Raw genomic sequence first — 24757 nt, forward strand, 5'->3', positions numbered from 1 at the left:
TTATTTGTGATCCCCGGCTTTTATAGGGTAGGGATTTGCACAGAATCGTTTCATTTTATTTTTACTGTTTCTTCAAAAAAAATAAATAAATAAAAAAAAATAATAATAATTTTTTTGCACTGTTGCGTGACCTGTGCGGCTGTGCCTCTGCTGTGCCATTTAGCGAAGCTGCAAAAGCATACTATCCGACTATCCCCCATAAAATACTCCGTATGAACCTTTTTTTTTTTCTTTTTTTTTTTTCATTACTATTAATCAGCCAATAAAAAATTTGCGTTACCCAGAACTTCAAATTTTTTCATACTCAATTCAATATACATCGAGTTATTACATTTAAAACCCTAATATAAACCCAGCTAAAAATCTCCAGGAAATAAATGAATAAGAACTAAGATTTTCATGGAGATGTTTTCTACTACTGCTGGGTCAACTTCATCAAGGTTTGATTTTTTTTAAACACCCTTTTCCTAAAAGTATTTAATTTTAGCATTTTAATCTTTACATTTGACATTGATGCATTTGAAGTTCATCAACATTTGATTACACAGTAGAAATTATTTTTGATGACAATTTTATTGGTAATTTGGACTTTGAAGTGTTATCCCACGATTTTATTGCACACTTTGTTGATTATAATTTTGTAAGTAATGTGATATTGATGGGTAAATATATAATCAAATTGGATTGTTGTTAGTGGACATAATTTTTGTATCACGGGTTACCCCGTCTATTTTTTAAAACTCAAGGGTACATGGTGAATCCGATACTTAAAATGTTATCGGTTATGAATTTGATGAGAAATGTTGAAGTTTGTATAATGATTTTTGCTGTCTGAAATTGAATCAGGGAGTTGATTTCTTTGATGGGTTTGCTGCAGCAATGTGGATAGTTGGGAGTAGAGTGAGAGGTAATACTTGATTTAATTGTGCAATGTCTGAGTTTATATTATATACTTTGGTGCACATAATCTCTTCTGGATTATAATTTATTTGTACAACTCTTTTGTAAGCTTGGACTTTTGATTATAAAAGAGCATAATTTTTCGAATAACTGTTTTTTTTAATGTTCTTAAATAGATTTTGAGTCAATCATGAGTTTGTTATGTATCCTTACAAGCTCCATGAATGTGTGAGAGTCCCTTTTCCAAGGGTAAATGTAGTTTGCTATCATGTAGTCGTGCTTCTCGAAATTAATGGGAGAAATAGGATATTTTGAATCTTAATTTTAGTTCAATTCTTGTGTTAACCAATGTAAATTAAGGCCAAGTAGTGGATGATATATTTTTTAGTGAAGCTATCAGCCTATCTTAGCTATTCTCATAAGGTTTGCTACTTTGTGCTTTTACAAGTTGTATAGCTGAATAATAAGGTTAGTTGGTCCCTGCCTAAAAATAAGGTTAGTTGGTGGTTATTAGGATCTGGTATGTCAGGCCATGTGATATTAGCATTCAACTAAAGTGTTGGGGGCAATGTCTCTACATTTGCTTTTTACATTTTTTTTACTACCTCCTTTAACTTTTAGTTGCAACTTTGGGGTATTATTCAAAGTTGCAACTAAAAGTTAACAAAGGTAATATTATAGTACTTCTACGTACTTTTTTGACAATGGAAGTGGGTAGGAAGTAAGTTTCAGCATGACAACTAGTTAATATCACTTCATCATGACACTTCAAAGTCATCCTATCTATTTGTATTCTCTCTGTTCTCCACTTGAGATTTCGTGGTTTATGTTGCACTTTCTTGAAAATTTGCCTAAACTCATGATGTCTCATATTAATTATATGACCTTTTTTAGGGTGGTGCTAAAACTCTTTTCCATTCCTTTGATATTGAGAAGATGTAGTTGAACATATATTTTACATGTGTGCATATGTAATTGCCTGATAATGCATGTTATGTCAATAATCATAATACTATCTTTTTTTTCTTTTTCTTTTTTTTTTTCCAGAGTTCTTCTGTTGTGACTTGTAAGATAGGGATTATGGTGAAGCATTACAAAACCCCATCTCACGGTCAGCAATCAATAAAATTTGGGACTAAACCACTTAAGGGTCCTAATATTGAGATTGCTGATTTTACTGATGCAAGTGCTGTACAGATTTCATCTATTGATAACAAACATTCCAGGGAAAATTTGACATCGCAGTCTCCTGAGATTCTGAGCACAAGTGAGTTAATATCAGCAGTGGGGCAAGTATGGGATTGTGCTAGCCGCTCTCTTGCACGCTATCAACCAAAAGCAAGCTTTGACTGCTCAGGCACTGTTTGTCAAAAGGAAAATGATTCACGTTTATTGGTTGAGAATGATGACTTTGGCTTTATTAATTTCATTGGCAGTGGATGCCTTCAAGTGGACTTAGACTCTTCCCACTATTTTTCATGCATTATGCAACAAAGTTTGAAATTCACAAGAGCAACTCGGAGAATACATTGTAATCCATGTAATGCCCAATTTGTTGACTACTTCTTTTGGCAAATTGGAGATGAAAGTTCCAACAAGCCTGAAGTCAGGTTGAAAGAAAAGAGTCTTGCAGATGTAGGAGCTCTTTACAACTTAATGAAAGCATATGGATGGATGAGCCATGTTTCAGTTTCGCCAAAGCGTCCTATGTCTGCGTTCGGTGAGGTCAAGAAGATTGTTGGGGCCTTCACCTCCAAGAGTGCTATCTGCCATTGTTCTCCTGTATCTGGAATAAATTCTAGCAATGCAGGAACTGAAAATCTTGAGATGTGTGTTGATAGGCCCAACCTAAAGGATTTGGAATCTCGTGGGAGAGATGAAGTCATTATGTGTACAGATAATCTCCTTCATGGGGTTCAAAAAGAACAATTTGCAGCTAGTGTGCCTACGGATTTGAGTTTTAGACTTCATTTGGATGACCATGTGAGCACTTCAGCTCCAGATTGTACTCAAGAACCAACTGAGCTCGATGTGGACGGCAATTTCTGGCCGGAAAATGAAATGAGACAATGTGAGAATATCAATATTCAAGAACATCAAAGTGAAAGCTGTCCAGCTGTAACAAACAAGCCTCATCCATTGCTAGCTAAACAAGAGCATGCTGTTTCAGGAGCCTTGGCTGGCATAGCTGTTAGTCTATGCTTACATCCAATAGATACAGTTAAAACTATCGTTCAATCATGTCAACCCGGGCAGAAGTCTATTTGTTACATAGGGAGATCAGTACTTTCTGAGAGAGGTATGCTGTGTTTGAATGAGGCTCTATTGCTTTCCTTCTTTCTTTGTTTTTTTTCGTAGTCCTTTGTTACAAGTATATGTTGGCAGTATTCTATTGGTAACATATGAATAATTGTGTTTCATGTTGGGTCTGAATTGTATTTCAGGATTTCCTGGACTTTATCGTGGAATAACTAGCAACATCACCGCATCTGCACCTATTTCTGCCATCTACACCTTCACTTATGAATCAGTGAAGGAATTCATGCTTCCGTCTCTTGCAAAGGTCTCTTCTTGCATGGCCTTTACTATGTATTTGTTCTATCTGATCAAACCTATGCTTGATTAGGTTTTGTAGTTGGTATTTCAACATTTAGCTGAGTTAGATGGAATGTTTGCCTTTTGCATTTCATTTCAATGTTTTACAGGCTTATGTTACTCTTAAGATTTTCATTTTAATTTCTTCATGTAAACCCTGATTATTTGATGCTTGCAGGAATATCACTCTGTTGCCCATTGCACGGCAGGTGCTTGTGCAAGTATAGCTACATCAGTTGTGTTTACTCCCAGTGAGCGTATAAAGCAGCAAATGCAAGTCAATTCAAAGTATCAGAACTGCTGGTAATCTGCCTCTTTCCCTGCCTTATGATGATCCTGCTGTAATTTGTTGGCTGCATAGACTTCAGGTTTTTAAAATCAATGTACATTTGATGGTTTACCAAATATGCACTTTGGTGATGCTTAATATTGTTCTCTGAGAAATTGTCCACTGTAAATAAGTTACAGGGAATCTTTTGTTGTATTTACCCACCTCATTATGTATGGCTCAATATGTTTTACTATTTTGTTAAGTAGTCTCTTGTCATAACTGGTACTTTTAAACCTTAATGCTCTTTGCTTTTGTGGAGCATCTTAAAGGGTCGGGGAAAAAGCTTCTGTAACCTTTAACTAAGATGTCGTTATTTCGTTTGTTCATCTTCTCAGAAGCATCAGTTAGAGGATTAAAACTTATTTTCTTTTTGGCTATTTCCAGGAATGCAGTGCAGAGAATCATCAACACAGGGGGTCTACGTTCTCTGTATGCTGGTTGGGGTGCTGTACTCTGCAGGAATATACCACACTCAATCATCAAAGTAAGACCTTTATCCTAAATCAAGTTTTCTTTCATTTTGATACTTCAATTAACACTAAGAAGTCATCTTATTCAGGGTTTTATGCTTCTCTATGCAGTTCTACACTTATGAAAGCCTGAAGCAAATGCTCATGTCATCACATCCACCCACTAAACAGCCTAGCACTTTGCAAACGGTTTGTTCAAAGCTCACTCTTTGCTTCTGAATTTGGTGGTAGACTTGCCTCCTGCATGTTAGATTTGGTATTTTTATAAAGCTTGCCTATGATTTTTTATTTTTTATTTTTTATTTTTTTTTTGAATTCTTTATAATGTGGTTAAATAGTGTTATTAAAGAATATTGATTGAGCAAGAGAATAAGTGTTTAATCTATACTAGATGAGACTCTGCCCACTCATTTTCACATTTAAAACACTTCGTTACCGACTTTTTCCTTGCTTCTGAAATTCATATACAGCTGCTATGTGGAGGACTGGCTGGATCTACTGCTGCTTTGTTTTCTACTCCATTTGATGTGGTGAAAACAAGATTACAAACTCAGGTCTGTTAGCAATTTGTATACTTGTTCTTTATAGCCGCGCCTCCCTAGTCTATGATTCAATTCAGATCATGATTTATAGTTGTATACCTCTTTCCAGAATTAATAGTCACGCTGTCCCAACTCCCAATCAGCCATAGTTTTACTAAAATACCCTGCATAATACTTGCCTTCTTTTCTATCCTCTCTCAAGTCTCAACCACTCCATTAAAGTGAGGGTTTGTTGATCTAAATTTATCTTAGAATTTTAACAGTTTATCTTTGACATCCCGAAATAGTTTGACTGCTACTATGAGACAGACCATAAATATTTTTTTTAACAACCATATGATGTAGTGGAGCTGGAAATTTTGGCTCGGCTATTTTATGAGCTGTCCCAATAGGGTAATATGTTTAATCTAGAAGAGTTTTTTATCATTGTCTTTTTTCGTACTGGATATGATACTTTTGGTTGTGACAAAGAGCTTTGTTGAAGCAGATGCCTGGATCTGCACAGAGGTACCGTAGCATTTTTAACACCCTACAAGATATTTGTGAGCATGAAGGTGTAAGAGGCCTTTACAGGTATAATTTTCTGAACAGTTTTCTTGTTGGCATGGTTTTGTTTATCTTCTTGTGGTGGATTTTGTGATCGTTACCTCAGTATATTGTGTCGTATGTTAAGAACTGTTGTTCATTCCGAAAAGGGAAAAACTAACGGCTAGTTTATTTCACAAATTAATCATCCATCATGAAAGTTGTGTGATCCCTGGATGTTACACTGAACCATTGTCTTTTTTGCCCTTGGCTTTTGTAGCTTTATTATTATATTATTTTAAAACTTTGACTTGAAGATTAAGCAATAAAAGCAACGTGCTTCAATTATTGCCTATAAAAATGCAAAAGAGCTGCCTAAGAAATGTAATACAGAAAGTTTAACTACTTTTTTTTGCTTCAAGCACCCAACTCACACTTATACCTTGGTTTAAGAACCAATTTAATATGGAAATGTGCAGAAGAGTAATATGGGGAAAACTCTATAAAATATTGTTGAAAAGCAAATGATTTCACAAAATTTCTTTGCTTAGTTTGTAAGAAGGGAAAAACAAGTGGTAATGTGTAAATATATCGGTTAAAGGTATATGAACATATAATTTTCTAATCTTACTTTTCTATGGCTTCCCTCCTAATCTAAAAAGCATAGTACGAAAAATTATATGCTTTCATTTTGTTTTCCCTGTTAAGTTTAAGTTCAATAGTTAACCTTACACCTAATGAAAATTCTCTGATCAAAGATGGGGGCTTTTGTGATCAGGGGTTTGATTCCGAGGCTTGCTATGTATATGTCCCAAGGAGCACTGTTTTTTGCATCATATGAATTTTTGAAAGGTTTTTTGTCTTTGGAGCTACGCCAACATAAATCAGAGATGTTACAGCATAAACAGGACAGCAACGAGGCCAACAACGATCCACTATTGTCATTATGAGTTTGCAATTATAATAGTCATTTGTTCATCTGTTCAGCAGTGGAACGCTCATTTTTGTTCGAAGATGTAAAGTATATTCATTGTACCAAGATCATACTCATTCTAGAGTGAGCTTAGAAAGTCCCATTCAGAATATATCTGAGCTATTCTTTTGTATAGATTATGTGCAGTGTATAATTGCCAAAGAAATTTTGTATACCGGCCTATATATACTTGAGAGAGATGAACCAACATACATGTATTATATTTGTTAAAGAAAGTGATTGCATTTTGCCTCACCAATTTTTGAAACTTAATCAATAAAATCAATATCGGCTAGTTTTGAAATCTTATATCGTTGATCTTTTGACTTACTTTTCTAAAATTCTACTCTTTTGTTATTAACTATTCCATGAATGATGAAAGAAAAGTGATTATATAATGGACATGACTTTTATTAAAAAAAAAAAGTGTTTACCCTGTATCATAATATTGTATGAGCCTTTCTAGATGCAATCCCAATTTACAGACTAGAAAGAAAATCATGATACAGCACTCATAGATGGATAAATAAATGGAGAAGGAGACATTCCTTCCTAAGTTTGAGAACAACTCATCTCATCTAATTAATTGAAAGAACTCTTATTTTTTTTCAACCTTTTGTTAAAATTGTTTCATGATTGAAATGATTATCCTTTTAAAAAGAGACTCATGTCTCTTGAACATGAAATGTGTAATACACCCCTTCTTAAGTGGTTAAGACCATTCCAAATCTACATTCTATCTCCTATCCAAAATCTAAAAACAAACTGCTTCTACACTCTCAAGTCATAAAAATAAATTATAGAACAACAAGAGTAGATAATATGAAGTATAGAATATCCCTTCCTCTTGCTTGTTTCTTGACATAAATACAGAGGTGTTTATTCTTAATCAATTTGACAAAAATAGGCACAAATGTCTTGTAGATCAATGTAGAAGTACGCTCTAAACTAAACGGCTGTCCTTTGTATCTCAATAGTTGTATCATGTAACCAGTCGTATCTTTGTGTTGTTCCAATTTTATTAGATCGTATCTTTGTGGAAGGTTAATATGTAACTATCAAAAAGTACAGTTACTACAGTATGATCACATGAGCCTACAATAATTGTCCAGTCTCGTTCTTTTATCCTCAAATGTTCTACTCCATAACATGTACCTGGATCCCCACAAAGAATCAAACCTGTAGCAGAGAAGACCTTCATAGTTCACACTTCACAGCAAAGAAAGATGAAGATATCAGCTACAATATAAGGACTAAAAGCAGAATGCCATTCTGCATAAAATTCTTTTCCATAAAAAAGATTTATTACATTATTTGCAATATATATTTTGCTAAAATACAAAAGCTCTTCTTTTAGCTCCAAAATCTATCGTGACCTGATGTTTAGAACCATAAACATTCAGCTAATCTCTTTCTTTAGCGCCCTATAAATTACAAGTACAAAATTGAATCAAGATGATATAAGGGTACAAGAAAAGAAAATGAAAACAATAGGAGAAACCTAGCTATTCCGCCTAAAATGATCAGATGATCTTAGCCCTCTCTATGATCTACCAAATATGGACAGTATATTTCTTCTGAAAGTCTTACTACCGAACAGATACTCCAAGAATACTCTCTGCATTCAGATGACCTTTGGAGGTTCTGACGTGTAAAGTTTCCCAACGTTCTTGTGGAAATCAGATGTAATTTGGGCTCTGAAATGCAAGAGGTGTGGAGATTTAGTACCATTGTTAACAAAAAATCTGAATGAGCTACACTCGGGCAATAGGAGAAAAGGGTGGATTCAGCACAAAAGATGGCTGATGTTCTTCTGCAGCCTTTGCAACTTTCTTCTTTTCCTCTTCTGTGACTGCTTCGATCAGGATTTTCACTTCATCCTCAACCAGGACCTTCAGAGAGCTACTCTGCAGTAACTCTTTGCTTTTCTCTTGCTCAACCAAGCCAGAAGCTTCGGTTGTGTGCATGATTGAAACACAGACAGCAAAAGCCTGCAGTACTGATAGTTGTGCATGGAAGTGTACTGCATATTTCCCCTTCTCGGTGATTGTTATGGTCAAAGCTGGCATGTTATCTTTTCCTCCCTATAAAAGAAATTTCAATAATGTATCAGACCTCAAAAATGGGAAAACAAAAAGAAGAATTCTTGAAGGAATTTGACGATATATATGTCACATCCTCATTAATCATAACTGCTTCGGTACCAAAATGCTTCCCCTAAAGAGTAAAAAAGTCTTCATTCTAGCACTTCAAGATATGAATATTAACATCAAGTTTTGGAATCTCACATTGTGGCGCTCTAATTAAGTTTAAGGCCAAATTGGGAGGCAGATCCACAGGTGCAACTTTTCTCATGTTCTTGCCACTGATTTACTTACTCCTAGGAAGTGCTAATCAACCTTATATTACTAAATTCTCATAAGCGGTTTTTTGTTATAATATTTTTAATGGCTAATGATATTCTACCAGGAGACCTGGACCAATCTTATAGGAATGGAGAAACACGGCAATATGCAGAATTGTGGACTCAAGGCTAAGTGAGATGTCTTGCCACTTTGCAAAAAATATTTAAGCATATAGATTATCATCACTTTCGATTATAACTACAGTTAACAAGCACAGAAGTAGACCCAAGTTTTTGATGTAACATACATGCTGGTAGTTTTGGGTTCACCTATTCTATCTAAAATACTAATGTTATCACTTTTAAAAGACCTAAAACTGCAAACAGGAAAAATAGTGAACATTGGTCACACAATATGTTCTGATTTAAGAAAAGTCCTACATTTCTTGCATAAGAGAAGAAATTACCTGAATGTAGAGTTTCAAAGGCTGATCCTTCTCTAAGATGGAGTGCTGATCCTTGCATTGAGTACTTGGATTACCAAAGACAAGAAGTGGGCAAGCCATATCCCATCCACCACATTCGCAGCCTCCTCCTACCCTCCATCTATCGAGCAATGAAGAAGGCCCTCTACTTTCAGCGCTACTTGGCAAGCCATGGTTCCCCAATGGGGTCACTACATTCACCTTTACTGGGCTACTATCATCACACAAGTCCTTTGCAACCTGGTCACTATACTTATCTCCCCTTTTATATTTTAAGCTTTCTCTTTTCTCAAAGGGATTTTGAACAACAACAGCTGCAATTTCAAAGCTTGGTCGCAAATCCGCTTGGGCCCATGGGTAAGGAGTAGAGAAATCTGCAGTACAATTGTCAACAGCATTCGTGGTTGGCAGTCTAGGCTTCGAGACACCAAACAAATCATCCAATTCAATATTTCCTTCTACCGAACTTTCACTAGCAACGCCCAAAACTTTGGAATTTTCAGAGCTGTTGATCTCTTCTTCAGCAGTGACACTTTTTCTTGCATGAGCAATATCATACATCACGAACTCTGTCATCATCGAGTTGCTAAAAGCTCCACCGCCTCTTAGCTCTGAGCATAAGTAACATTGTACCTGCATCTGTCCAACCATGGGAGAATCTTTATTGCTGTACTTCACTCCCCAACCACCTGCACTACTTCTCTTTTTACCCTGAACAGAATGAAAAGTATACACCCAATTAAGTGCATTTTCCGCCTTCCGTGTTTTTGCCACATACAAATCATCGGAGTTTGCCATCGAAAACTCAAAATACGGGACTCCATGCTTCTGCTCCATCTTCAGATTGCCTCTGAGGTGAGCAGGTGAGCATGGTGGGACAACCAGCTGCGGCTCTTTCTGTGGGGATTCATTAGACTCCACGTTTGGCACTGCACTTGAAAAATCATGTAACAAGGATTTCCGTAGTGTTTTAGTTTTCCCAATATCTACTAAGCTCGATGATTTGGCATCATATGAAGGGGTTCGATGAGACTTAGACTTTGTAAAAGGGTCAAACATCTTTTTGAAACGTGTTTTCGGGCTTCCTTTGGTTTTATCCCCTTCTGAATGAGTTGGGGAATGTGGCATTGCAAGCTTGGCAGAAAGAGACTTGTTCAAAGCAAGAGAATCTCTCTCTTTGAGGGCATTAGCATTGTTCGAAGGACTATTCACTCGTTCACATCTGAACTTCTGATTTTCCATTGAGTCCCTCTCAGCACATGAACCCGAATCACTTTGTCTCTCTTTCAAATCCATATAACACCGCTGTCTAGGAGGCTTAGCTGAAGATACAGCATCCGATTTCAATGATACAACTGATGATCTCTTCTGCTCAGGCTCAGCTTGTGCTTCCTCATCAGAACCACATATAGAATCTAGTATACTAAAAGAGAAGGGTGTCTCACTATTGAGTGAAAATTCAACCTTTTTTCGCCCACCTTGAGTTTCCGGCCTCTTAAATCTTCTATCAGTGGAGCTCTGATACACCGAACCACGCCTTAAAAAATCATTGCATTCCAACTCAACATCCCCTGATGGAAGATTCTTACACGAAACACTCCGATAATTCCGAAACTTAATCTCCGTAATCCCTTTCTCTTCTAAGCTTACTAAATCATAATCTTCATTCCTAGAACTGGTTCTTCCTTTTCTACTACTCCTACGCTCAACCTTTTTCGGCTGCTGCGGAGAAGGAAGAACAGTTCTAGGACTCCGACCTACTTTGCAGAATTTATCAAATTCCAATTCCATATTTACACCCATTGATGCATCTATAATTCTGCAAGAGAAAATACAATAATATAACAGAATCAATATATATGTAAACAAGAAAGATTTCAAAAAAGGAAAATATTCCATAATCAACATTAAGTAACAAAGTTTGCACCACATGATAACCATATATACTGAAACAAAATAAACCAGACATCTCTATCTTAGAAATGTATGAAAATGAGTAATTATGGATCCTCTAATTTGTATCCCCGAGACCTAAAATCAAATCCCGTCTACATCATTGCCCTATACGACTCTCAATACACACACAAATATGACTAATCAGGCAACTATATACAACTAACAGATTACAGAAATCAAGGGTTTTTATGATTAACCTATAAAATCAATCATAACTAGGAAAAGAAAACATTATGCAATCAATGTCCTACAAAAATAGAAGTACCATTGTATACTCCATTTGCTGAGAAACCAAGAAAAGACCCATTTTTGCTGAAAATGGCAGACACTAACTTCAAATTTAAGGGCAGAAATTAACCCAAAAAGATGTGATTTTTAAGGGTTCTTATCTTCTTGCAATATACAAAGCACCCAAATAAGGGGCAAATAAACCTTTAATTACAATAAAGCAAACATTAGTACCAAAAAAATGTACCTTTAATTACACTTGCATTTGAAGCCAGAAAAATTGAAATGGCTAATTATTTGATTGTAACAAACTTGGTATACCCCACTTCAGATCTCACAGTAGTGAACTCAAAGAAATGTACAAACCCAACAAACTTCAAATCATTTTCTTCCAATTTCAATTAGAACTTCAACTTCAAGCAATAAAACCCATTTGAAAAAACCAATCAAATTTGACCATAAAAGTGAAAATCAACCTCAAAATAATCAGAAGAAGAATATAGATAAGCAATAATGAAGTGTTAGTGTTACCCAGAAAAAGGGTGTTTTTTTAGAGAGAGAAAAATAATGAAAGGAAGAGAGAGAATGAGCATGCCTTGTAATCAGGAGGAGAGAGAAAGAGACAGTAAGGAGCTGTGAGTACAGTTGATGTCCATTAAAGTAAGTTAAGAAACCATGCTCTTCTCATTTTACTCATCATTTTGCTACTTGCTACTACTAGTAGTAGTGAAATTTTTTGTGTTTTTTTTTTTTTTTTTTTTTTGGGAGAAATTAAATTTCTTATCTTTTTCACTTTAAATTTGTTTTCTTTTTGTTATAAAATATTTTGGGGGCAAATCCCATTTTTCAAGAATCAAAGATGCCATTTTGTTTTTGGTTCTGGGGGTACAGTCTTATTGCTGTAAGATTGTGAGTTTATGATGGAAAAGACAATCTTACCCTTTGATTTTAACACTTTTTCAAAGTACAACTTGTTGAATTGTAATTCTTCATAGGATCTTAGGAAAATAACATTGGCACTCCAAAAAAATTATTTTGGCGCTTTGGTTAAGAAATTTTGGTTTTATATGTTTTACTGTAAAAAAAAAAAGGTGTCAAACTGTATCATGTTTTATTATCCCGACTTATACATTTCTCTTGGAAAATAGATGTGATAACAAGTCCACCAGGCTTGTGTATTATTTTATACTCCGTATTGAATTCAATTTTTATGAATCGTACACAACTATACTCAACTCGTGAATATGATCGAAATACTTCTCTTCCACTTTAAATATTATTGGAGTAACATCTAACTAAAAACTATTATGTAATAGTAAAGATTTGTACACATACGGTACACATAAAAGCAAAAAAGCCCGAGCTCAGCCTTAATCTAAATCTTAATCTCAACTCGTTAACACGCCTAGTAGCAAGATCCGAAATAGTAGCCATGGAGTCACAACTCACTACACGGAAAATCCTATGAGGCTACAAGTCTCAACAATCTACCACAAGCCAAGATCTGAAGATGAAGCAAATGGTAACAACATTTAAGCCAGTCCAAGCAAGAAAGTGGAGATGCGGTTGAATATTTAAATAGGGGCAATTACTGCAACAGGACATTATCTTATTATTATTGCGAATATTAAGACAATTATTAATTATGACCACCTTATACTAATTTTTAGGCTTGGACCTGATTCTCTAACTATTTCCAATTATTTAAAACTTCTAATTTGAATAGGGAATTGTAAATCTTTGCTTTAAAATAACGTTAATTTCCTTACCTTTTTATTTTCTTTATTTGTTTTTAAGGTGTTACATTTGGGTATGTAGTTGTCACACAAAGTATCTCTTTAGTTGTTATACTAATATACTATACTTCTTATTAATACAATATTATGCTGTTGCTAATCACTTTTAAGGAAGTTTAACCTTTTTTCTAGCCCCTACCTACCACTATATTATAATTACTACTATATTAATATTAATAAGCATAGAAGAATCCTCCAACATAGACTACACAGAGAAAAATGACATGTATTATATAGTTGAGAAAGTGTGGCTTTGATGCCTTTCTTAATTTCTAGTCCAATAGACTTGCTTTTATTAATGTCATTAGAATGAAATTTATTTTATTTTCTGGTTGCTTTAAATTTATCATGTACGATTTTGGGAATATTAACAAATAATTATTCAATTAGACAATAAATAATGCTGGAATTTATAGGTTGATCAAGAATTCTTAATTGTGATAATCTTGTACGTATGTATAATGTTTGAGAAACAACCAATGATCTTGGTTGTTAACTTGTGGTTATTGCCTTTATTGTGGTGGATTGCTACTTGATGATTAAGGTCCAAATTTTTTTTGTTTAATTTTGAAAATGCATATACTCCGTACTATATATTGTGTAATTCAAGATAAGTTTTTCTACAAATAATTTTTTTTCAAAAATTGAATGCGTATTTGATAAAATCAAAATCTATAGGGGCTCCTCAAGTCCTCATAAATCATAATCATATAAGTTTATGAGAGAGTGTTTCTTATAAGCCGAGAGTTGTTCAAAACCATATACAGTACTAAAGTAAGTTGTTGGTTTGACTAGACTCGACTTAAGTGCATTCTTCGCATTATTTTAGTCTTCGGTACAACACAACCTTGATTTACATAATTTGGTAAAAATATAAATAAAAAAAAAAGTGACCTAAATTGATAAATGATTAGCTCTAACCTTTCAACACTTAAACTATTATCTACTTCGTAATTTCGTATAATATTACACTACTTCATTCCTCATGAACCGGAGGAAGTATTTTAAATTCGTTTTTATCTTTTCTCTATTCAACACATGCACATAATATAATACTAATCCATACATATTATGAAGTACGTTCAAAGCACTAGTTTCTCTCGTATCCCCCTAATCTAACCTTTATTACGCCAAATTCTCTTGAAACCTTGGACGTGCCTGTGCCTCTAATGAAACTTAATCCCGTAATTAATAACAGATCAATTTTAAACGGCATATCCAGAATATTCATGCATGAATAAAGATGTAGATCGTGCATCTTTCACTATTAAAATACGGTAGAATGTGCATCTAGCGGACACAAACGAGGGGGACCGAATCACAATGCGTTATTGTAAACATTGGGACAATCTGAGGGACCTGACAATAATTTTAGATGTTATGGTATTTTGGAATACGATTATACGACAATTAAATTAGTACCCAATTTATAACTTAATTATTTCATTACAGAGTCAATGCATCTTTGGTAATCTGCACCAATAATGTACACTACACTAATTGCTCTTCATTTTCTTTTCTATGATTCACCGACACTTGCCAGAATCAATCCATGTGAATTTATCAAACTATATCAGATTGATTAATTCATCTCAATTTAAAGTGTACATTTCAGTTTAATTACTGTTTGATTAAATTCTTAATTTGGATAAGGAATTTAATTACTGCTGCAAAAATCATTCTGCCATCATGAAGTAGCATCGTATGTAATTCCTTGTACAATTTATACGACACGTTTGGTTGGTCATAAATTGCGGGAATGGTAATGAATTTGTATGCATTATTGCTAGAACATCTTTTGATCATGCTAGGTCAATGAAACTCCACCTACAAATGTGTTTTTGTTCACATAAATTCACTTACCGCACAATACTACCTCTAAGATGGTAATAGAATGTAATGAAGATAAATGAAGAAATGAGCTACTCCATATTTGGGAAAGGACAAGCATTACCGATGGACATTAAATCTTCTACGCGGTTATTTAAAAGTTCATTACCACTACCACCGTTTATTACCAGCATCCAAACATGCCGTTAAGAGTTAAGTCTATACACATCAGAAATTCGTGTGGGTGATTGGATAGCTAAACGAGAACATATTACTATTAGTTAGTATTTAAGGTGGTTACCTTAAGGCAAAGGGTATCCAATATAGAAATCATAGAACACATTAAAAGTTATGTGCCAAAAATTGGCTAATCACAACTAAGACTTGACAAAGTTTCCAATTAAAGTCCCATCAACCCAGGACAACTTGACAGTGGCAGGGTTGAACCTAAATAATAATCGGACCCCTCTAATATGGGACCATATATTTACAAGAACGACCCCTATTTATAATTAATGATTTCAACCTAGTTATTTAAGGTGAAATTAAATAATGAAATATGGTGGTTTGTACGTGGAAAAAATAATGACTTGCATTACTTTCACCCTATCAGCTGTATTCATGGCAAACATAATTGACATTAGTTTGGTTAGAAAAACACAGTACCATAACAAATAGGAGACATAAAGAGGATAAACCTACTTCTTTACACCATTAAATGGTATTATCAGTGAATCCGAGGGTCATTGCTCTTGCAATAGGAGAGCCGATAACCTGACTCGCAATTGTTCTATATTCCCGGGCTACTGTAGCTAACTAAGGAGTAGTATAACCTGACTCGCAATCGTTCTATATTCCCGGGCTCTGATGGCTATGTGGACTACCTTCTTGGTGTATAATCACACGGAGTATATATACAAAGCTTTACAGTAATGATTCTGTCCAATCAAGGTTAGGGCTAAACTATGATGTCATACAGCAGCTACTTAGGGTTTCTAGGAGATGTTATGCCATCACTCTTGGATTTGTTGAAAGATTTCTGAGTCTCCAAAACTGGAGTGGAACCTTCAATGCTTTTCTTTGCCGTATCTGCCTTGTCTGCATCACGAGGACTAATTATCTTCTTTTTCTCTACATTTTCGAATTTTGATGTAGCCCATGGTGCAGTACCAACACTGGGACCGGTGCTGGGACCGTCAATTGTCAGCATAGCTGCCTCGTCTCTAGAAGCATACCACATATTACCACAAGCAACACATTCCAACTGCAAATCATCCAGGAATGTTAACAGTAAATCAAATCAGGCAAAATTTGTTAGCAGATCAAGGGAACGTGAGGATTCATAGTAAGGGTCAAATATGAAAAATTGCTACCCTCTTCTCTAAATAGAGGCCATTTTGTCAAACAATGATCAAACAAGTGTCCATTATTGCAATGTAAAAATTTAAGAAGACAGCAAAATTACCCTCCCTCGCAATTTATGAACTGTTCAAAAATAAACATTCATTAGGGGCAAGCCAGCCATTTGACTACATTTAATCATTTCATCAATGTGTGTCAGATTGAAAATGGTCAGTTATTAGAGAAGGATGTAAACACTAGGCATTTAAACAATGAGCTCATATGACGCATTAAAGATATCTGAATGAGGTAATAATATTGACCTAAACTGAATACATCATACATTTTCTCCATGTACGCTTATAGAACCAGGCCTCTGATATGTTTCAGGTGTGGCGATTAAATTTAGCAAAAATATGGACCAAATATGGCCTTAAAGCATAATAAAGGTCCAAATCCAGTATAATATTACTTGGCTGAACAATTGGTATCAAGTGGGCAGTTGTATCAAACCTATAAGATAAGCCATAACTGGTTCCAATTATGCGGCTGAATAAATAAAACCCACAAACTCCCAACCCTAGCCCAGATTCACTGACCTCCTAGTCCTCCTTACTTTAAAATTCTCAATTGTTTCTACGTCACCAGTGCTTCTCACTTTTTCGAATATTAGTTGATTCGCAAATATTAAGGAAACGAGGCCTACTAATTAAATAAGCAAAATCCACATTATTTGACTGGAATTTGACTGCAAACAAAATCCCCTGTCCACCCCCACCCCCCCTAAAACACACACACACACACACGTAAGGGAACCACCACTACCTCCCTACCCACCCCCTAGAAAGGAAATAATATGTAGTCCGCTTCACAACCATTCAATTCTTAATGACATGGTAATTTCTACTCTGGTAGTTCTTATGGACTTTGATCCTCGTTATCTCTTTACCCAATACTCAATAAAAACATCCAATTGCTTACAAGAATTGGGTCTCTGAGTTATTATTCAGCTTCATGGATAAAATAAGAGCCCTATTGATGGTTCTATCTAGTCAAACTATGACAGCAGCTGCAGGCTTGGTCACACTCACAATACTAGCTAAATATTAACATATATTGTATTTATCTTGCATACTACAGAACAATAATGAAAATGATCAAACAACAAGAACATTCTCAAGGTGCCTATCATGTCAGATTATCATGCATCTAGAACCAAGCATATATTTACAATTCGATTTTCATTTTTATTTAAGTAATGATACTGCACCATATTACATCAAAGATAGACCAAGAGTGGCAAAACTAAGGAGGGCATAGTTTCCTTAGTGTGGGAAAAAGTAATGTGGGTTTTTACAAGGGACCAAACCTTTTTATCACAAATTAGAAATATATTCTCATACACTCGACAAAAAGAAGCACAATATTTATAAATGCAGTGATGGCTTTATATAAGGACAAGTTTAAAATAATCAATTAATAGCACAGAAATCAACTGACCTGATAGCGATCACCATGACCTGCTTGTATGATATCTACAAGACCAACTTTCCTCACGTTGCACCTCTTGCAAAGAGCATCAGTCATCTGCAATTACAAATGTAAAAACAATATTTAAACGTTATAATAAGGCAAAGAGAAAGCTTTGGCTTAAACAGCAATTAACATATTGCCAACACAAAAGAAATTGACCTGCATTTTTGCTGCTTCCTCAGGCTGATTACAGGTTATTTCCTCTGTAGTTAAACCTTCCTGCATTGAAAAGAGAGAGTTGACACCGTAAATTGGTAGAAAATATATATTCAGAGATAAAACCCCACAATCAAGTACATGTTACACGTGATCTAAAATATAAAAAACCATTGACCTGTTTTAAAAGTGAAGCTAATGTTCACATCAGAATATAAACCAGTGAATAACAGTTACAGATAGGAATTGTATCAACCAGCAAGAGTGTCTAATACTACTTAAATACCAATAGATTCATTGTATACATTTGTTTTTTTTTCTTTTGCAGTCACAGAAAGTAAAATCATCTTTTTTCCTCCATCTCATAAAGATGACCTTTTTAAATATAAATCGCGCTACTTCACTGGAGACAGCTTAAGCAAAGAGATGCATGAAGTCATTGACTGACAGCTAGGTCCATTTCCTACATCTGCTCTAGACTGGTCAAGTGGGGAAGGATCTGTGATATAATACTATGCAGTTGAATAAGATAAGGTATGTGAGAGAACAAGGGGGCATAATTCCGGTCTCCAATTAGTTTCTAGTGAAAATAAGAATTGAGAGCACATTATAATGATACATACCTTCAAGCATATTCTATCCCTATCACAAGTTTATCCCCACCTCCACAGACAACTATCATCAATGTTATACGCAGATAAATTCAGTAGACAAATTGTTGTATTAGAGATTTTGACACTTAATATGCACAAGAATAGAGAAATGTCCATCAGTAATAAGCCACAGCAAAATTACACTTGTTATGCCCTTAAGGGATGATCTGCCTACTAAAAAAAGGAAATCATTAGGTGTTAAACAAAGAAAAAACATTACATTTCAATCAGCTACTAAAAAAAAAGGAAAAACTATTGGGTAGTTGGGTACCCAAACTCATGATCCATCCAAAGCAGGTTTGAATTAAAACATGTGCATACATAATTACCCCATAAATTTAAAAATACCTTCAGTTCAGTCGGTGTCATGCTCAAAATTTTCGAAGGTTCTAATTCTCCACTCAACAGTCGCCTGGCTAGTTTTCCCTGAAAATTAGACAAAGATATTGTTAATCTCAGCTATCTTAGAGGAAAGACACACACCCCACCTCTAACCCCCCCCCCCCCCCCCTCCCCAGCAAATGACTCGCATCAGAGGAACCATCTGGATCTTGATATGCCTCATATAAAACCAACCAGGTCTAACTACATTTACAGCTTCATAAAGCGGATTCACTCTGATCATCTAATTCAATAAATGCTCATTGTACTTGAGGGATCAATATGTGCAGAAATGAATTTGAAAACCATGGAAGGTACACTTGCCAATAGTAACCATATAAAAGAGCAATGACTTATATCAGAGGAACCAGGATCTTGATATGCCTAATAAAGAACCAGATCTAACCCACAACTACAGCTTCAAAGACAATGATTTACCCTAACCATCAAAATGTGCAGACATAAATTTGAAAGTCATGGAAGGTTATTTTATAAAAACAAATCTTAGCTAGTGTACAGAGCCAGAGACCTGCCTCTCTTCCATCTAAGAGAAGAATATGACACTGACCTTGAGATTGAAAGACAGCTGCCTCATCTTCTGGTTGTATTTGCTAAAATCAGATATAAATGCCTCATGTGAAGCCTTCTCCAAAGCTACAATGGCTGAAACAGCAGAATCTGGCCATGTAAAACTATTGATACCCTGTGATTAAAAATATATAAGGAGTCTGTGAATACTACTATACTTGTCTTACAAAATATATATATACATAAAATAAAAATTAAAAATACTATAATACTAGGGGATATAGTGAAATAATTTGATTGCAAAAAAGAAAAAGTACATATATAAATCAATCAGTCTAAAATTGAAATGAATTTGAGGAGGGCTCAAAAACTAGGAAAGTCAAGCTGATTCCAGCTAAAATCAGCTCAAACGCTAGTAAGAGTAGTAACCAAGATTAAATACATAAAACAAATCAGAAAAAAAATAAAGTGACAACTTCTGAGAACAATATAGATGTAACAAAGTGCTGATGAATATATAAGAGTACAATAACACGATTAGAAATATGGATATTATAGCTTGAAATATTAATTGCTTGGTCAGGGATCATTACTAAGGCCTCAGCTCGAGCTGGGTTCTAAAACGAACCAAGCTTGAATAAATTTTGCTCAAAACACTCAAGTTCAAATCCTAAGCTCAAGCTCTAACTCTGCGTGTTATCACCCATAACTTAGGGTGTGAACAAATCTCATATTGTATTACAAAAAAATATTGACACTCTGGTGAAGATTAGTCGGTCGAAGAACATGCATACCTTCGTATTCTCTTCTCGGAACTCCTTATCAACGTTAGAATTGTCAGTTGAAGAACATACAGACTCAACTCCTTGGAGAAGCTTTTCCAACCATTTATCTCGCTGCATCTCCTTTGTCAGTGCCTTTGCGTCAGCCAAGATGGAGAAGTATTTGGATGCACTGGCAACACAGCTACCTGGGGTCTCAACTCTGGGAGATTTAAGTGACCCTTCATCCACCTTTGACACATCTACTGGAGATAGGTGCCGCTTCTTCAGCGCTCGCTTGCTTTTTACAAGCTCTTCCAACGAAGCTGGAGGAATTTCCTCTGGCTCAATGTCAGGAAGCTCACCAAGACGGGAAATTGTTTTCTGCACCAAGACATCAATTTCCTCCTGTTTTCCGTCCTCATAATCTTTATCGGTGAGCTTCCATAGCTTCCTTTCCACAGTGTCATACACCTTCTGTACAATGAAGCCAGGGTGTAGTTTGCGGTTGGGCAGCTGCTTATTTAATGGCACAAAATGGACTACACACTTGTGCATCACAGACTCTGCAGGAACATCATCTCTGTGGAAACTATAGAAAAGCTCTCTTGTATCACGAGCTAACCAGCTTCCGCCACCTTTCCTGTCAGCTTCCTCAGGACGGTAGAACCACTGTCCAGTGACCATCATGTTCCCATTTTTGGACTGAGTTATTTCCTGCAGCAGATATATGGTTTAAAAAGGTAAGTTCTATCAAGCAATTAAGCTTTACATTTCATACAAAACAGGACACGTCACAACAGCACATTCTTCCTTTTAAATTCTCTTTTTGCAGAGTTCCAGATGCAAGAGTTTATCAAGGTTAGGACAGGTAAAAGATGAAACTTTCAGAACCAGGTATTAATCATAAAATATCAGATAGGGCAAAATGTGGTTGAGATCATATCATATCCAATCACTTCAAATGTTGACACACATGGGCAGAGAGAGCTAAGGGGGCTTCTGCCCCTACAAAGCTTGCTACCTTTTCAATTAAATTCCTTGTAATGGTTTTATATTTGGTAGTTAAAAAGAAAAAATATTTCAATTAAGAGAGAGAGCTGCTTATAATGTAATTCCACATTATTTCAAACAAGTATCAATTATATACATATGTCATAATCCTTGGACGAACTTCATTAGAATTTAGCCCCCTCAAATTTGTAATCTTGGCCTCCCCATTGTTATCAAAATCTTCAATTTAGAAAAAATATCACTTAAAGTCAATGAAGAATGAATGTGTCATGGCAGAATTAAAGAAGCAGGGACTAAAGATAGGAGGGCAGGGGAGCTTAAATACATGAAAAAAAAATGAGAATCATGTAATAGAAGCCCAAGAATATCCTCTCTAAAACTACTAGCCAATTCTGCATAGATTTCTTATTGATGGGATAATTAAAATCAGCCAATGATCACGAAATCTTATATACAGACAAACAGGTGAATACTTGGAAAAACTCTCCTTGGGTCCCATGACTCCCATCTTTATATCAAAATCACGGGTGATGGGAGAGAAGAAATGCTAAATCTAAGTGACATACATTGCATACTGTATCAATATAAAGTTCAATAATGAAATTGCACTAAGATGGATGTAAAAAAAAGGAATTTTTTTTCTTTTTCTTAACAAATAAATAAATAAATTGATCCTGTTCATTTGCTTGCAGGTGCAATAACATATTAATCATGTACTGAGTAAAAATTGAACATTTAACCATATTTCAGAATTCATAGAGCATGGAAATTCATCTACAAAGAATGACTCCAGCGAACAGAACAATGAACAAGGAATTAGCCTTTCTAAATATTCTGGCTATTTGGGGCCTTGGGGTGAAATTATTACACCTGGATTTCCTAAAATTCTACTACAGTGTGATAATTCGATAATGCTGGACTATTGTCATACTGAACATGAATAAGATATATCTAGGTTTGTGTATATTCTTTGAGTCCAAATAAAAGGTTGCAGAATATAGGTTCCAGATGTTTTGCTACACTAAAAGGCAGGTAAGCAAAATTAAGGCATTATATCACCCCCATTGTGTAATGCATCATATCAGACTAGATAGATCTATTGAGTGAGAGAAAGGTAGAGTAATAGAAAGTTACCTTGATGATTGCTACATAAGGCTTTTGACTCTTATCCTCTGGAGTCAATAGTACAGGATCTTCCTGCATACAAGATTAATAACATACATGAAGATGAAATTTGATTTCAATATTTTTCCATGGAAAGGAGACTTCACAATCTTTACTAAGGGTGTGTTCCACTCAACTTATTTTGACTTATCTCAGACAATATAATTATACTTGTATATAAGTTCACTTCAGGCAAAATGTCCCAATAAATTTAAGTAATGGCAAATTGGCAAGAAGTTCAGACAAAATACGTTTTATAGAACACACCATAAAATCAGAAAAAACAACTATCACCATGAATACAACAAGAAATAATAATTCCAAAACCTACATCAATTCTCAAGAGAGATCTACTGTAAAGAACACAACATATGAAGATTATGAACAGCAAATAATGGCAAAGACAACCACTTTAAGCTTCAAGAGATGTTTCGTCAAGCCAACAAGTTCAAATGCGGGGGAAAACATCTAATTGTATTACTCGGCAATATGATCAGACTCCATTATCTACCCTACAATGCTCTCTATTCCATCTAGTTCTTCCAAACCATTTTCATTTTGCTACAAAATGAAAAGAAAAACAGCCAAAAACAGCCACAAATCAATCAACTAAGCTAATTCATTAAAACCTAATAACATTTTTTCAAGAAGCAGCACAAAATTAGTTTCAATGATTATCAATCAAGCCCATTCACAAAAACCAAAGTAAAACCTAACCCTAAAACCCCTTACAATAAAAATCACACATTCATCAATTCCACACCAATTCCTCAACACAACCAAACTAAAAACCAAAAATTCACAACAATCCCCCAAATCAAACATCAATTACAAACCAAAATCACCAAAATGTCGAAAAAAAAAAATCAAAAAAAAGAGAGAAATTTCAAAAACTCACCAACTCAAAACGATTACCATCAAATTCAAACTCCTTATAATGTTTCTTCTGACCTCTACCTTTCCCAGAAACCCTAATTACATCACCAATAGGCTTAGCATCTTCCTGAACAGCCTCCTCTTCTTCTTCCTCCTCCTCCTCTTCATCATCATCTTCCTCAACTTCCTTCTCTAGATTCCCAGCTTCTTCTTCAAGTAATTCATCTTCATCCTCATCTTCGTCGGGAATTTGAACCTTTTTCCGGCGCTTCGGAGGTGGCGGCGGCGGCGCACGGCGGCTGCTGGTGCGATTCCGGCGATTACGGCGTTTGTGCAAAGGGATGGTGTCTTCGTCGCTGCTAGAGGGCTTGGGAGCTCCTTCGTCGTCGCTGGTTGATACCTCTGTTAATCTTCGTGTCACCATTGTTGGCTCAATTCGATAGAGAGAAAGAGTGCGAGTGTTGAGATCAGAGAAATGGGTTTGCCCGCCAAGGAGAAGCTGGTTTTATATGTTGGGTACTTGGGTGTATGTACGGGGTAAAAGAAGTGTTAAAAATTGACTCGATTCCAAAAATCAACCTGAATCGGCAATAATCTGAACCTGATTCCTATAGCTGAACAATGGTTGATACGGAACTAGTGATTCGAAAATCGACCTGAACCCAACCCGATATTAAGATTATTAATTGATACTTGATTTGACGTGATAATTTATGGCCAACCTGCACCCAACCTAATTTAATAGATTACTGATTTAACCTAAACCGACAATAATTTGAACCCAAACTAGCACCCAACCCACTCGAAATCCGAAATTATTTATAACTCGACACAACATGTTATTGGAATGCTTTCCCTTAGTATTGTTGGGAAGATTTGCAATTCCATATATACAACTACTTTTTTTTATAATTCCCAATATAATGTCCACCTCAGCCATTTAATGAATTTTTTTTTTCTAGATTTTTTGGCGAAACCGCTATTTGAGATGGCGGTTTAAGTAGGAACACCGTAATTTGAAGTAGCGGTTTCCACTCACTATCAAAATTTCATCCTCATCTCTCTGCTCTTTCATTCTCAAAGTAATCACTTTTTCGATAAATCCGAAGTCCTTGATACTCCATTGCCCATTATCCATTATACCCCACTCAAATTTCATATCTCATCACTCTACTTCTCTCATTAATTCTTTATATTTTCTTTCTCAATTGCCTAGCATCCTCAAATAAAATTTGTTCGGGGATTTCTCAATTCTCCATCCGTTATGCACCGCTGTCTTTGCCGACTTCACCACCAATATCATTGTCTTCGTCCTCGCATTAGGTGCAACAAGGCTTATAAAACTTTTAATTTTAGTAATTATGTAGTTTAGATC

The 24757-nt window shown here is 35.4% G+C and overlaps 3 protein-coding genes across 5 annotated transcripts; 1 reads left to right on the plus strand and 2 right to left on the minus strand.

Moving 5' to 3' along the window:
- The first annotated feature begins 190 nt into the window (after positions 1 to 190).
- On the plus strand, positions 191 to 6591 carry LOC145598472 (uncharacterized). Of its 3 annotated transcripts, XM_081654835.1 has the most exons (10): positions 191 to 440; positions 847 to 907; positions 1948 to 3199; positions 3345 to 3463; positions 3674 to 3798; positions 4211 to 4310; positions 4408 to 4485; positions 4767 to 4850; positions 5326 to 5411; positions 6142 to 6591. In XM_081654835.1, exons 3-10 carry the CDS (start codon positions 1981 to 1983, stop codon positions 6311 to 6313), a joined length of 1983 nt encoding a protein of 660 aa, XP_081510961.1. In that variant the 5' UTR covers positions 191 to 440; positions 847 to 907; positions 1948 to 1980; the 3' UTR covers positions 6314 to 6591. The 3 variants fall into 3 exon arrangements, 1 of the variants encoding a protein (XP_081510961.1); XR_014103561.1 differs by lacking the exon at positions 6142 to 6591 and having other exon boundaries at positions 4408 to 4552; positions 5326 to 5367; XR_014103562.1 differs by lacking the exons at positions 5326 to 5411; positions 6142 to 6591 and having other exon boundaries at positions 4386 to 4485.
- Positions 6592 to 7686: 1095 nt separating this feature from the next.
- Positions 7687 to 12160, minus strand: LOC145598483 (uncharacterized). Its single transcript, XM_081654843.1, has 3 exons — positions 11597 to 12160; positions 9148 to 10984; positions 7687 to 8420 (listed from the first exon to the last, which is right to left on the minus strand). The coding sequence occupies exons 2-3, from the start codon at positions 10966 to 10968 to the stop codon at positions 8091 to 8093; spliced, it is 2151 nt and encodes a 716-aa protein (XP_081510969.1). The 5' UTR covers positions 10969 to 10984; positions 11597 to 12160; the 3' UTR covers positions 7687 to 8090.
- Positions 12161 to 15655: 3495 nt separating this feature from the next.
- On the minus strand, positions 15656 to 23841 carry LOC145598127 (protein REPRESSOR OF VERNALIZATION 1-like). The gene is made up of 8 exons (XM_081654438.1): positions 23405 to 23841; positions 22477 to 22539; positions 20362 to 21045; positions 19608 to 19742; positions 19007 to 19084; positions 18009 to 18068; positions 17817 to 17903; positions 15656 to 16239 (listed from the first exon to the last, which is right to left on the minus strand). The coding sequence occupies exons 1-8, from the start codon at positions 23804 to 23806 to the stop codon at positions 15958 to 15960; spliced, it is 1791 nt and encodes a 596-aa protein (XP_081510564.1). The 5' UTR covers positions 23807 to 23841; the 3' UTR covers positions 15656 to 15957.
- Positions 23842 to 24757: the final 916 nt, after the last annotated feature.

Source organism: Chenopodium album, chromosome 20 (assembly GCF_948465745.1).
Source record: "Chenopodium album chromosome 20, dcCheAlbu1.1, whole genome shotgun sequence".
NCBI lineage: Eukaryota > Viridiplantae > Streptophyta > Magnoliopsida > Caryophyllales > Amaranthaceae > Chenopodium > Chenopodium album.